Source organism: Lipophrys pholis (assembly GCF_963383615.2).
Source record: "Lipophrys pholis genome assembly, chromosome: 11".
Classification (NCBI taxonomy): domain Eukaryota; kingdom Metazoa; phylum Chordata; class Actinopteri; order Blenniiformes; family Blenniidae; genus Lipophrys; species Lipophrys pholis.
The window spans coordinates 6,826,622-6,841,581 of NC_137631.1; the positions used below are offsets into that span (position 1 = coordinate 6,826,622).

At 41.8% G+C, this 14,960-nt stretch overlaps 1 protein-coding gene across 2 annotated transcripts in view; it reads right to left on the minus strand.

Annotated features, from left to right (window-relative positions):
- The window catches only part of ap3b2 (adaptor related protein complex 3 subunit beta 2), a gene marked incomplete at both ends in the record, with an annotated part of 47,705 nt that overhangs the window by 21,835 nt on the left and 10,910 nt on the right, over positions 1-14,960 (minus strand). For both annotated transcript variants that reach the window (XM_080475368.1, XM_080475367.1), the window contains 11 exons: positions 370-432; positions 515-586; positions 677-731; positions 2,971-3,068; positions 5,861-6,058; positions 10,105-10,287; positions 10,661-10,727; positions 11,096-11,256; positions 12,188-12,283; positions 12,596-12,670; positions 13,110-13,185. In XM_080475368.1, the coding sequence (XP_080331494.1) occupies positions 370-432; positions 515-586; positions 677-731; positions 2,971-3,068; positions 5,861-6,058; positions 10,105-10,287; positions 10,661-10,727; positions 11,096-11,256; positions 12,188-12,283; positions 12,596-12,670; positions 13,110-13,185 (1,144 nt within the window). The remainder of the gene's footprint in view (positions 1-369; positions 433-514; positions 587-676; positions 732-2,970; positions 3,069-5,860; positions 6,059-10,104; positions 10,288-10,660; positions 10,728-11,095; positions 11,257-12,187; positions 12,284-12,595; positions 12,671-13,109; positions 13,186-14,960) is intronic.

Here is a 14,960-nt window from a genome sequence, read left to right on the forward strand (position 1 = left end):
AAAGACAAATGGGAGGTGAACAGAAAATGCATAAACATAATGGGGCTGATTTGTCCTAAACCTTCTTTACCTTCGGTGCGATCTTAAAAAACACAAACATTTCCAGGTATAATAAAACACATATACAAGCATGAACTCATCCAAGTATGTTTTTGTGATCTAGCATACATGCCCAATTATACATATTCATTCTGGTAAATGTTCTGTGTCCTGTGAATAGACATGTTTGCATCATGTTGCCGCCCATTGTTGTATCCGCAAACCTTCAGTAGATTCGGCCCGTTATAAATTCTACCCATAAGATGAGACGTGGTCCTGAATAGCAATAAGATTCCCTCATTTCAAAGCATGAAATCTCTGCAGACGAACCTGAAACTCTCTGAGGATGGTGGAAATGTTGGTCTCATTGGCCAGATTGGTGAGAACCTCCAGCTGTGGAAGACACAAAAGAGTAAAATACTCCAAACAGTTTTGTACAGATCAGTGTTACTGAACAGAGAGAAGACAAAGAGACCTTCAGGATTTTGATCTGAGTGGGATCCGTGGAGCGAATGTAGAAGCTCTTCAGGTATGGTTCGAACATCCCCTGCAGCACAGTGAGACATGAAGACAGCTTTGACGGGACGTCACAACAAGTTGGACAGAAAGTTTCGAAACGGCGCTGAGTGAGGCTCACCCTCCTCTTGATCGTCATCGTGGCCACGTTTTGAAGGACCACATACTGGACTTCACTGGAGGAAGAAGAAAACAGGGGATTAAAAGAAGAATTTTAGAATGAAAAGAGTTGCTTTATCGGAAGCTTTTTAAAGCTGTAAAGTCAGAATGAATCTGCAAGCACTCGTGTTTCCCAACCCGTGTGTTTCAAAGAAAAATTATTCAAATGTCCAAGTGGATATTATTACGTACCAAATAGAGAGGATCCACTCATGTCAATTAAATATTGGAGCTTGAGACATTCAAAGTATGAAGGCGTAAAGTAATTTCATACTGATTTGGAGGATGGTATCATTTTATAAAGCTCTTCATAACAGGAAGGAGGTGAACTGCACCACTGAATCTAGGGAGGCATTTCTGTTTGAAGTTTGCATGTCCTCCCTGTGCATTATGTCACTTTGTTTTTTTTGGTTTCCTCACAAAGTCGAATACGTGGACTTGTGGAGTAACTGATCATTTCTAAAGAAGTTCCGACAATCCAAAAAGACGTGCCAGTGACTTCAGCTGTACGGAGTGTGTTTGCTCTGAAATAACCTGCCTGCGGGAAAGGCTTCACTTTCAGCCTCATAAAATCTGTTCATCCCTTCCCTGTAATTTTAAACCCTTGATCCAGATCCCTCAGATCTGTAAGCCTGCAAATTATTATCAATATTCTTTGTTTTTGTTAAGATGTTAACCATCCAACAAACCAAATAAGCCAAGAAGCCATCATATAAACCAAGAAACCAAGAACAAAACCAATAAAAAAAACAACAAACAATCAAGGAAGCCGAGAAACCAAGACGCCAACAAACAGACAAGGGGTACGTCAGAATTGTCCCTCTTAACTCCTTAACTATGGACTTTTCCTAAACCCCGGGAGTGTTTAGTTTGGCGGCCATGATAAGGACTGTCTGAATTCTCAATAAGCAAAGGAAAGGAGGCTTGTTGCTTCCTTTAGAGCTTCCTTTAGCTTAGGAACCACTGATGCATCCTTTAGCAAAGGAGGCGAGCTCATGCTGCCCCACAATTCCTTGCTGCGACAACATTTAAAGGGACCCACTCATCCGAGCGTTCAGGTTAACTCACCATGTCTGAAAAAGTGAGCCGATCATGTAAGTTACCAATGTAATAATCTGCCATGAACAACTTTACATCATATAAAACCCATATGTGCTATTTGGAGTTCATTTTCGGAAACTTGTAGTTCTTTCCCCACTATGGCGGACGTCACTAACTTGTGCCGCCGTCGCATTATTATGACGTCACTAAGTGAAAGTGCGGTCCGACTGCAACACTAACGTGATCGCCTTTCACCAACTCCTTAAGGAAGCCCTCTAACACCTTTCCTTAACCCTGTGACGTCATCCACGGGGTTAAGGTAAAGTCGATAGTTAAGGAGTTAGGAGGGACAATTCGTACGTGCCCCAAGATTCCAACAAGCCCAGAAGCAAACAAATCAAGAAACCAAGAATCCAAACAAACAAACAAACCACAATAAATACCTATATCTCCTGGAACAGGTAAAGTAAAAGTATTATTTTGCTATTTTGTCAGTAAGATGCCATCTACAGTGGTAAACACATCAACATTGTCCATGTTTACACCCACCACCCTTTTGTAAAAAGGGAATAAAGTGCATTAAGGGCATGCTCTCTCACTGTGATCACAAAAGGTTTTTTCAAATAGAATAGTCTTGGGGGTTTTTTTGGGCCAGAATTTTCAGGTAATAATATTGAAGGTGGTAAATCTACGAGACCATAAAGGAAAAAGTCTGATGAACGAGATCGTACGGTTCAGGGAATTTCTGACAGATCTCTTGCAGGGAGCGGCGAGACTGTGTGGTGGTTAGTGAATGATGATCCCATCGCAGCGCAGCCAGAGCCACCAGACCACTTGTTCAATAAAAAGCTGACAGTGTGCAGGACTTACAGCCAAGAGGCCACCTCTGTGCTGCCATCACTCCTCAGGCTCCACGCCTGGCGTTTACTCCGCCTTCGGCTCGCTCCCTGCGTAATTTTCCCCCAGCTTTAGGGCCGTGGAGATTTATTTCACTACCCTCACTTGTTGTCTTGTTGTTGTCGAACTGTTTTCCACTTTGCTGAGTTTTCATGGTCATTATAGCTTTCTCTTCTCTTCTTCGGCTCTGTTTCTTTGATTTTTTTCTTTTTCTTTATCGTTTTGTTTTTTGCATTCGAGGCGGCAGATTCGGACAGGCCCTTCTGGAGTACCGCTGGTATTTTACATTGATGGCAGGTGAGACGGGGCGAAGCTCACCTGTGGCTCCTCAGGAGACGGACGAGGGCTTTGGCGATCACACCAACTTCCACCTTCGGGGCGAGGTGGAAATAAAGCTGAGCGACAGCCATCACCACCTGGAACGATCAGAGAATGAGGAACAGGATACGGGAGGTAGACCTTACGCAGTGAAAGAATTTCCCGATATAAAACACAGTAAAGATTGAGTATGCGTTTGCCTCCAGCCTGACACTCGCTCGTTCCCAGCAGCCCGCCTCTAGTGCATCACAGCTCTGTGTTGCAGTGCAGATGTGGAATGTGTTTTGATTGATAATGCCAACGTGTGGAATATGCATGAGAGGACTAAAGCAAATACAGCTTTGCTTTCTTTCTTTTTTTTTTATTTTCTACCCATCTCAGCTAAAAGTCAAAAACATAATCTGGCAAGTGAGTCATTCGGGAGAAACCACTGAGGCCTTCCTTAGCACTCAGTCAGCATATTGCACCCTACTTAAATCTGCACTCAGGTGCACGCGAACATATTTTTATATCACTTTAGCCTGAAAAATATAGGGCAGCGATGTTGAACGTAAGGTTTGTGGACCCAAAACGGCCCACAAGAAGTATCAGTTCGCCCCACCCACCCAAATGTAAAAGAGTCAAAGAAAACATAGATATGTTTTTTCTTTATATATATTTAAATACAAATTTCTTAGGAGTCACAGCCATAACACGACACTGACACCCGAGCTGAGATATCGGTGATGCTGCCATTATACCTACTAGCATTAGTGGTGAGTTTATAAAAAACATTTCACTTTATTTTTGCACTGCAGGGTTTCTTGTCATTTTCGGGAGTAATTGTTTGGTTTTGTGACATTTTCATCTCATACATTATACTCTGTGTCACAACAAAGAAAAACTTTGAAAGTTTGCATTGATATACTATTAAGGTACTACTTTACCAGTCTGTCCCGCTCAGGATGAAACTGGGCTGGATGTGGCCCCTGATCCCTTTATCAAGGAAGCCTATACTTCTACAATCTGTCATGTTTTGTCTCTTGTGTTTTCTAAGAAAGTCTGATTTGGGCTTTGTTCACACTGCAGGGAAATACGACCCAGTTCAGATTTTTTTTGGTCACAAGTGACTCATCTCCGACTTGTTTGGTGGCCGTGTAAAAGCTCCAATTCCAATTTTTTTCACACATGACTGCTTCGTCATTGATGCCAAAATGTTAAAAGCTGTGCTCTCTTTTTTTTGTCAGTCTCCTTCTTCTTTCCCTCGTCATGTTGTCTAGATTCTTTCGGCTCGTATTTAACAACCACTTGAAAATGAATCTACACACGCTGACCTGTGTTGCCAGATATGGCGGGTATCCCCCGATAGGGAAGCCAAACTCTCTTACCTTATAACGTTGTTTATTTCATGTTTTTATGTCCTTATGGCATGTTCATTTTTACACATATGATAGCTTTATAGTTTCAATATGATTTCTACACAGGCTGAGATTTGGGCTGGTTTTTATTAAGGGGCATGGTTTTTACATTGTTTGGGCTAGAAACAGTGAGTCACATCTGGCAACCCTGGTGCTGACCATCCATATTTACTTCCATAAACAGCGTGCTCAACATCACTTCATGCTGTTTTCTGCGCTCTGGGACCTGAAATCGTGGGGTCCGATCATGTTCGCATGGCAATCTGATAGACGTCGCCTTTAAAGCGTAATGTGAATGATCACGCAAAAGAAAATGTGTATTGAGCATCAAGACCTGCAGTGTGAACGAAGCCCTAGTCTCTTGTTTGAGGCTCCTTGTCTTCCACTCCTCATGTCTGATTGCTGTGTCCTGCCCTGATGTCTTCAACCTGTGTGTGATTGTTTTCACCTGGCGGCCTTGGTGGTATATATATGTATTTATTGGGCTTTTCTTGCCTTGTTGGTCTATCTGTCTTTTTGTGTCTCCGGTGGTTAATGCTCCCTGGAGCTTGTATACTTGAGTTGTTTGGATTTTTGGCTTTACCTTTTTGGAAATAAAATGAGTTTCGAGGGTTTCAACAACGGTGTCTGGTGTTTTGAGACCACCTCTGTCAAGCGAAACGTTACATCACACGTTACAGTCCAAAAAAAACAAAGTCCATGAGAATCAGGGAGCGTTAACCACCTGAGACACTGAGAAACACAAACAGGCCGACAACCAGAAAACACCAGAGGGGGAGGAACGGCAATTAGACATGAGGAAGGGAAGACAAAGAGCCTGGAACGGGAGACAAAGTCAGACTTCCACAAAAAAAACATGAACAATGACATCATTGTTATAGTTTAGCAGATCAGACTGTATGTATGTACACATTTGGTCAACTGCTTATAAAATGAAATGGTATATATCATGTTTTTATTCCTACCATAATAAGCTGACCAGATAATTAAAATTCAAGGTAAAATTTCTTGATTTCAATGAGATTAAACTGTATTGAACTGCTTGAGTGTGAGGTCACAGGGTTCTTAACGTCCTCTTTTATAATCGTGAAAGAAATGAATCTCTTTTCCTACAATAAGAGATGTTAAAATATTTATTCTTATTCACTGCTAAAGAGAAGAATAAATGAATTATTTAGAATGAGCTAAACAACATAAAGTGTCGTCGTATAGCTCATTGTTTTGTGCTGCATTTGTAACAAGAGAATGTAAATATGAGTCTCCTGCCTTTTTCCATCTTGTGTCACCTTGAAGCAGCCAGCTCAGAGCCGACTGTGTAACGTGTGACGTGGGCATTTCTTAACGTCTAACGCTGAATAAAAGAATATGGATACTTGATGAAGTAGATAAAGATTTGCTGCGGCAGAGGAAACAATCGCCTCTGCCATGGCAACAGACACAGGGGCGAGTGTGAGGCCTGATGTACGGCGTGTGTATAATGTAAGAGGTCTCACGGCGGCGTTGCGGCTCTGCAGCAGCGGCTTGGTGTTCCTCAGCAGCAGCCGGTGGTCGGGATCCATCACGTACGGTTTCCTCTTCGCCATGGCGACCACCTCCGCCTTCTTCTCCTTCTCCTCCTCCTCGTCCTCATCCTCGTCTTCGTCCGAGCCGTAGAAGGTCTTCTCGCCGCCGCCCTCCTCCAGGAGGGACTCCTGTGGAGAAACAGAGCTCCTGTGACCAAATATCAACACAAACTTGCATCTAGTGAGAACATTTTAGTCGTATTGGAGTGGCTTTCTTTTCTTTATTTGACTTTTTAAATCGGGTTAAAATGAACGCATTTCCATCAATTTAAATAGAAAGAAAATCCTATTGCAAAACTTGGAAACTCAGACTTTTGACATTTTCCTTGCTGTTTTTTTGTGATGGGTGTTTGTAACTATAAAGTCTCATTTCAATGGCTTACAAGAAACACACAAAAAGCATCAGTGTGGTACGTGCTTTCAAGTAAATTGTCAGTTTTGCATATTTAGAATATGTTAAAAGTGAGTAAGGCCTTGTTTACTTGTTTGCTGGTGAAAACTTTCATTGCGTTTTGGGAGTCTGTTTACATGATGGTACTGCGAGCCGTTGCAAATGCAACTTTTGTTTGTTGATTAGAGACAAGCAGTGTCGGAGTCTGGATTCCCTGTCAGGGGGTGTATGGAGGGGGTAGAAAAGAAAAGAGAAAAAAAGGCAACCTCTGTTTAATGTTCATTTTGTGTATTGTATTGTCAAAGCTCAATCTAAATAAATAAATAAATAAAAAAAAATTAAATGAGTAAATTAACAAATTAACAAACAAAGCGCTTCTCAAAGAAAAAAAAAGAAAAAACACAACTTTTTCAAAACGGTTTCCCAGGTGGAACTTCCTGACACAAGTCTCTGACTCTGTCTCCGTGGAAACAGGTAAAATGCAACTTTCAGAAAACACTCTGACTCCCTCTCCATGGAAACAGGGGAAAGAGCAACTTCCTGAAAAGCCTCTCTGACTCCAGAAACACTGCCACTGCTCATGCGCACCATGGCCGTAGTAAATAGTCGTTCTGCACATGCTCAGAAGATGGACAATAAGAACAATGTTTGTTTTATAGATGACAGTCGCCTGTAATAACAATCCAAAATCGTAGTCTGTCCATACAAAGGTGTGTGTACTCCCTTTTGTTAATGTTCATAGTGTATTGTTCTCTGCGCATGTGTGTGTGTGTGTGGTTTCATTACAAAAACAAATAACAGCACCCACTAATGCCCCAACATGGAAACTACATCATTTTTAAGCGTTTCTGCCATTTCCGTGTGAATGGACATGGTTTTGAAAATATTGGTGTGTAAACAGAAAACTTTTCGGAAACAAAAACCCAAAAACGATGAGTTTTCGAAATTAAATGTTGTGCGTAAACACGGCTAAAGAGATAAAGTGACAGACAAAATACAAGAGTTTGTGTGAATATGAAAAATATAAACCAGCTGAAGTGTCATTATTTTCAAAATATTTAAAACCTGCACGTATTTTTTTTAATAGAAAGCACAACTTTTCGTCTACCTTGATTACTGTTTTTTTTAAGTGCAAAGAAATGAGGAAATTCTGATGTTATAACATTGGATCACTTGAATGATTACGGGTTAAAAATGTGGGGGTTTTTTAACCAACAACTGAGTATAAAAAAACTGACTTCCTTCTTCTGTCTCCTTCTTGTATAAATAATTTGGACTGTTTCATTAAAGTGTTGCTGTGAGAAATGAGCTGAGCTGTGAGCCCTGTGTGGGTTAGTTCAATACTGATTCAAGATGCATTAAAGTCTGAATGTTTGTGTGGTAGAGAGGTGATTAAGCCCCTGATAGGAATCAGGTGTGCTGCCTCACCTCGCTGCCCATAAAGGAGGAGCTGTGGAGAGGAAAAAAAATAAAATCCTACTTGTCTATGCATGTAGTACTGTAGAGGAGAAAATTATACTAGTTCATGTAGAAGGTGTCTAGAGACATACCTGCCTGTGTAGTAATGTCTAAGCAGATCGATTAAACACCCGTGTTAGAGAGAGGACGCAGCTGCATGTCTGTGCTGCACTCATGTTGTGTTTTATTGGCATAGATGTTTTTTGTTATACATCTATACTTGTGTTTTGTTTTTTTTAAATGAAGCGCTCTATCAATGGTTCTAATTGTGTCATAAGCGGTGCCAAAAAGCTGAGGGTGGGTCAAGATGACCTACAGGCAGATTTCTAACACCATTAAAACTCCCAAAACAAGGTGAAAACCCAGGGGAGGGGCTTTTCAGAGGGAACTTTTGAGGACACGATTAGATCCAAGTGTAGGATGGGCGTTTCAAAAAATAAAGGCAGGGCCAGAGAAGGGAATAAAATAAGGGGTCAAGCTCTGTACAAACCAGTCTTTGACCGGTCGAAGACTCTGAGTTTTGCCAGTTTTTGGGGAAAAAAAACCTAATTTGCATCAAAGTCCACCTTCTCATCTGATTTTTGCTTCGTGGATCACTTTTTTTAACCAGTAGAATTAGAGAATTAGAGAGAAATGCTCGTGGGACGGCCTATCAGCTCATCTGGCCCAGAACAATACACCTGATTGGTTCCACGACAGCTGCCAGACACACAGGAGTGACAGGCGGGAGTAAACACACAGACTCACAGGAGAGAGCCTGAAAGGGGCAGTGGTGCCTGTAGTGTGTGTTTTGAGTTTGGTTTGTGATTTTTCATTTAATAAAAGAACACAAGACTTTGGACAATCAGACTCTGCGTCTCTGTGGGGGAGCCCGGCGGTGGCATGCTCTATTGCCACAGTTTGCACAAGTGAAATACGTTTGCAACAAAACTGCTCGGACAAACGACCAAATGTTCATTTATTAGCAGCGGCTGTATCACAGCTGCCGTGGATGCACGCCGTAAGGGACGACTGAATTAGTGAGTTTTGTCGTCAACAGGAGTTTAGTGAAATCGTGAGAGTCCAGATGACGGCATTGGGCCGAGTTTCCCAACATGTTCTGGGAAAATGACTGGAAAAAGTCTGTTGTCAGAGGTGAAAAAGAAAATAATGACGGGCGTATTGTACGGCTGCACGTTCACAAAGATAGCCATGTCAAACTATAATTAATCCCCCAAAATATTGTTGTTGCAACACAAGTACCTTCTGTCGCACTGTAATCTGGCCCCTGTGCAATTTATATGCAAATTAGTGTAACACACACAATAAATGAACATACTTCTTGTTTTTCTTGGTTTAGTTCGTGCACTGCTGCAGCATGCAACAGAAAGTCAAACTATGACTCATATGGTATAGCAGACTAATAATTTGTGATAATAATTGGGAACATTTGTAATATTCATATATTTACTTTTTGCAGAATTTGTGTGTTTTTTTTTTTTTTTTATGATTTCAGGTGAACTGCATTAAACAAATTGACACCATGCAAAATTAGCAATGGATTCTTCAGTGGAGCTTCTAAGTGACGAGACTTTTAATTCAAATTGAAGTGAATCCGTTGCTCAGATAACAAGCAAAAACTTGTCCAGGGTCTGCAAAGTCAACTGAAAACTGAAAACTGAAAAGGATTATTTTACATATTCTTATGAACTGTGGCACAAAATGTTCTGGTTTGGTAACCTCAGCACCCGGTTAGAAAAGTTAAATAATCAGTGCACACTAAATAATCAGGAAGGCTACTATCGTCCTTTCATACATGCTCAGTTCCAAGTTTTTGCCTTTTCCGTGCACAATCAGACTCTGTTGGACGCATTTAATGGTTTGACAGAATTAATAATCAAAGTTGGGGAAAAAAAGGTGCTCGGAAAAAAAAGTTCAAATAAAGACATGCACCGTAGTGTATTTTACAGGCTTTTGGAGATTCAAAGAGATCAAGTTTAATCCACGTTGAATCCAAGTAATTATGTTTTTCTTTAACACAAGGAAAGGTCAACTATACTGGAAATACTAGTGTCAACAAACAAGTAATAAATGAGCCTCAATTAGCGATCTTGTGTTTTATAGCTAATAAGGCTCTTTAGATCCGACCTATTTTAGTTTCCAATTCTATTTAGTCGCCACTACTGTTGTGATTTCGGCACACTGTATTATCCCTCTTGCATTTTTATATGTCCTATGTATATTTTTGTGTGTGCGCGCTTTGCTGCGACACTAATTGCCCTCCGGGGACACAAATACAAACTGAACTGGAACCGACAAACTTCACTGTCTTCACTCCGTTACTCACGTTGATGTTGGGGTTGAGGAACTGAGTCCTGGCGTAGCGCGTCAACATGTTGATGATGACCACCTGCCCCCACTCCTCCACGTCGATCAGGAGGTTGCACAGCTTCCTGTAGTTCTTGTGGATCAGGTCGATGCGCTCCGGACACACCTCCTCGAACGCCATGACGACGCTCCCCGCCACCAGCTGCAGCACCAGATCGTAAAGACGAGCTTGCTTCTGCAGATGTCTTACAGGTGCTATCGAGACTTTTTGCAAATTACACCTCAGGTTTCAACAAGAACTCTGAAGTCCGCAGCCCCTTTCTGCTTGTGACGCATTTTCCCCTCAGAAACCGATTATGCAAAGACGGTGAGAGGCGAAGGGGGAGACCGGTTAAACAAATGATAAGCCTTCAAACAACTGAGGCATTTAATGTAATCTGGTGCTGGGCACAGCAGCTGCTCACGATATTTTTCCCAATGCTTTATGGTTTTCAAGATTGTATTTGCATTTACTCTTAGGGAAAGGAGGAAAAAAAAAAAAAAACGCAACAGGAGAAAATATTGAATCAACCCACCGTGGTTTTGTCGGCGAGGAGTTTCTCGATGACTTCAATCAGCTGGTCTTTTTGTTCCGGATCCAAGCTGAGATAGAGAGAAGAGTAACTCACTCAAATCACACATGGTAGAGGAAACATGGCAACTTGTCCATAAAAAAATACAGACCCAAGAGCATAAACTAATGAATTTTACTGCTGGAGCTGTAATGGCTTTCCTGGGAAGCTTCCTTTTAGTGCTATAATTTCACAGCAAATCAAACCAACATCCAGCAGACTGAAGGTCTGAGCTCTTGAATAATACATAATTGTAAGCATTGTCACAATTAGGGACGTCCCGATATCCGACATGATTTTTTTTTTTGTGTGTTTATCAGCAGATACCGACGTTGCGCCGATGCCGTCGTGCATCCCGAGCCACGCTGACTTGGGTTGCCGGCTGCGGCTGTCACCTACCTGTACAGTTTGGGGATGGCGTGGGCGGCCGTCTTCCTGACATACGGAGACATATCCGAGGCGGCTTCTTTGATGGCCAACATCATGATCGGGACGATGATGGTCACTCGAATGCTTGAGAGGACGCGCAGGGCGCTGGCTCGGATCAGCTGGTTTGGGTCCTGTGAGGGCACGGACACGTAACGGGTGCAATATAAATGAATGGGATGGAACACAGAGCAACGCCATGTTTGAGGGGAACAGAACTCTGTCGGGCTGGCCCACAGTTTCTTCCCACCGAGGCTTCGGACACTTAAAAAACTCTCTTCGTGTTCACATGTTGCTGCTTCGACTGGTGTGAACAGGCTGTTTAACCTCCCTCCCTTTTATAGGTTCAACACATGCTACTTTATTTGGAAGCAGTCCAGCACAGCGTTTCACTCCACGTCGGTTCTACCTGTCTGATTCAGTTTACATAAAGGACTAACAACGCAAGTCGCACCCATGTTTGCAATTCACACAACTATGAGCACTGCTGCAAATTCTGGAGGATCTTTGTGGCTCTCCAGCCAACAAGATTTCTCCAAAACCACAGATGTCCACAATCTTTTGCTTTATTATTGCATCGGTTTTTGACTGCGTATAAAAACCTGTTGTTATTGTAATGAGAGGATTTCCCTCGGCTGGCCCGCAACGACTTTAGTTCGTAGACTTCATTAAAATATATATTCTCCATCTTGTACCTCAAATTTGGACTTTTGACCAACCACTTCCTGTATTTTTTACCCAACCATTACATATTTGCTATAAGGCGCCAGTCTGTTTGATAACTTCCTCCAACAACTCTGCATTTTTATGCCGGAGGAGCCTCAAGTTTCCAGCTGATCCCTCAATGGTGACTGCAGACGAATCAGCAAGGAAACGCATTTGACTCGCCAGCAAAACACAACCTGGAAGCGCGGTCTACCTGCACGAATGTGTGTTTGAACGCGCTTCCTGCATCGCCTTAAATCAGGCACAAGTAGCCGACGGTGACATCGACCAGTGAATCCCACTGTCTCAACCCAGTTTCAAAAACATCCCGCACACAAAGGACGATCACTGCCGATGTACCTTCAAGCCTCGCTGGAACGTGGAAATGGACAGCAGAGCCAGATCCTGCTGCTCCTCGGCGTAACGCACCAAGTAGACGTACACCAGTTTCTTCACCTGCAGGGAGGAAACGGTGAGCGAGCGAGCGGGGAAGTGGACCCATAAAAATCCCAAATTATGTACATTAGTTCAATTATTTATAAATATATAAATCTGAATGGAAGCGATAAAGCACAGTGATAAAAACTCTCCAAAGTAGGAGGAGAAAATTGCAATTTTGTTTCGGCCAGATAAAGCTAAATCCCCCTCGGGGCTTTCCAAAAAGCAACAAGACAATGCACGAATTAGCTAAAAAAAGTTTCATTCAGCACATAAAATAGAAATAACACAGCTTATAATACATGAAGGGACATTAAGCTCATTTCAAACCTCAATGTTTTTACAGGCCACGTTTTTCACCACAGCAGGGAAGAGATCTGATGCGTTTTTACCCCTGGCGATCATCTGCAAGCACAATCAAGATTACCCAAGGTCACTTTTCTGGACAAAAAAAATAAAAAATCTCATTTATTTGCAAGAATTTATTAATTTCAGTTCAAGCCACTTTTGAAGATTTTGCATGTCTTTGGTCTTTTCTGTCCTGCGGCGCCGATGAATGAAAAGATGGGCGTGAAGCTTCCGAAGGAGGAATCGGACACAGATTATGAATATTTAACAGCCGGGCTGCACAGTCTTTCGCCGGTGGAGTCGCATCATCAAAACGCTGCGGTTAACTTATAACTGAGCGGCGTGATGACAGTTGGCGTGTGGTATCGTATGGAGAAAACGGCTTTGGATCTCTTCTGAGAGCCACATGTTGTGTTTAACAGGTGGGTTCCACACAATGAGCGGCCATATATTCACTGATCGGTGAATTCCAGGAGCAAACATTAGCTGTACTCACGGCCACGATCCGCTTCATTGCCTCCAGCTTCAGTGAGTCTTTGTTGGAGTCCAGCATCTCTTTCAAGTCGTCGTGTCTGTGGGAAGGAAAACATCGAGAATGAGCTCAGACCTCGCTGGAAATACCCAGAAACACAGGCCCGTCTCCGCATTTCCATTCACAGCTCAGGACTGATCAAAGTTCTGCCAGTCTGACCCAGAAATTATTCTCTTTGAAGTCAGAAATCTGGCAAAATAGGGAAACCTTTGAACGGGCGGCGCATTAAAGGCGGGTAATTGGAAAGTGACAAGGCTGCATTTTGACTTCTCGTGGACAGAATGCCGATGTTTCCGTGGGAACAACAGAAAACACACAGCGCAGATCCTTTAAGGTAATCACAAAAAATTGTATTACAACAGCACTGTTCAAATAAATAAAATTCTTTGAAGGCAAATTTGACATCTCAAACTAAATGATGGAACAGTAAAGGTGAGTCCTCAGACTGGACTGTCTGTGAACAGGAGTCGCTCTCTGACTGGTATGCAGCGACATACATAAAAAAAACTATGCTGCACTTTGTGTTGTGAGACTTTTTCAATTGGAACCAATATTAACTTCTGCAGCAGCTCGTCTATCTAATTGAAAAATGCCGTAATGTCGTGGCTGATCAGGACACTTCACATTTCACGGTGCAGTTGGTGTCCTGATCGTCACAATAATTATCCAGCTAATGGAGGAATTTGAGCGCAGAACTGAAGGGTAAAGCACTCGTTCCCTGATCGTTTCAGCTTTGATGAGTCGTTTTTTTCATTCAGATTGGCTTTACATTGCTAAGTGCCATTTTATCCTCAGCCTGAGGTCAACTCCACCTTCTGCGACAATCAAGACTGGGTGGAGGAAAAAACATGGAGCAAGGTAGCTGTACCTCATGTACTTGCATGATGATTTATGATGGTAGAGCTACATCAACAAGGACCACAGTGGAGAGATATGCTTCCTCTGCTTCCTCAAGCCAAAAGATTGCTCACTTTCATGAGCGTCGCGCTCAACAAACACCACTGAAAGAATGCTTGCAGGCCAATTAGCCCAAACCAAAAACTAAAGGTTTTGTTTCAAAATAATCTGAGAGACATGGCAATAACGTTTGAAATGTATTTTAATCTTTGAGCTAATCTTTACGCTTACATTATTCAGGTCTTTTAATCTGAATCCAATCAGGAAGTGTACAAGGCTAATGCTAAAGTTGAACCAGAGATGTGCAAAATCCAACTTGTAATTGGATTTAATAGATATTTTGTTCACATGACCCTGTGTTCTTAGTCTAACTTTGGACATACAAGTATATAAACAATGTTGCGCTAACGGAGGACGTGTCAGCAAAAACTAGTTAGCAAATACTGTATTTTTGTTGAAAATATCATATTATGTTAAACAGAATATTATATAGTAGTGAACCTGTGTTAAACAAACTTAACATGAAGCCAAAAACCGTAACAAAAAAAACCCAATAACTAATCTTTGACATAAAAAGAAGTGCTAATGCTAGAATGCTAACATATATCCAGGCTTTAGGGGTCACTCTTGAAGCGTTTCACTTAATCTATAAGAGCTATAAGATTTGATTATTATCATTTATAGCACCATCGCTTATTAGAAGTCATTTATATTTATACAAAAATACTGACATGTTTGGTTATCCTGTCCCAATTTCTGGGTTTTATTTAGTTTAATATGGGATCCTGTGTATTCCCTGAGACTTTGGAACTGAAACGCTTTTTGCATTTTTCCACCTTTACACCGCAACGTTTTGAAAACGTTGTCCATTTACACGGAAAGACGGCCAATACACTGAAAATTATGTAGTTGGCATGT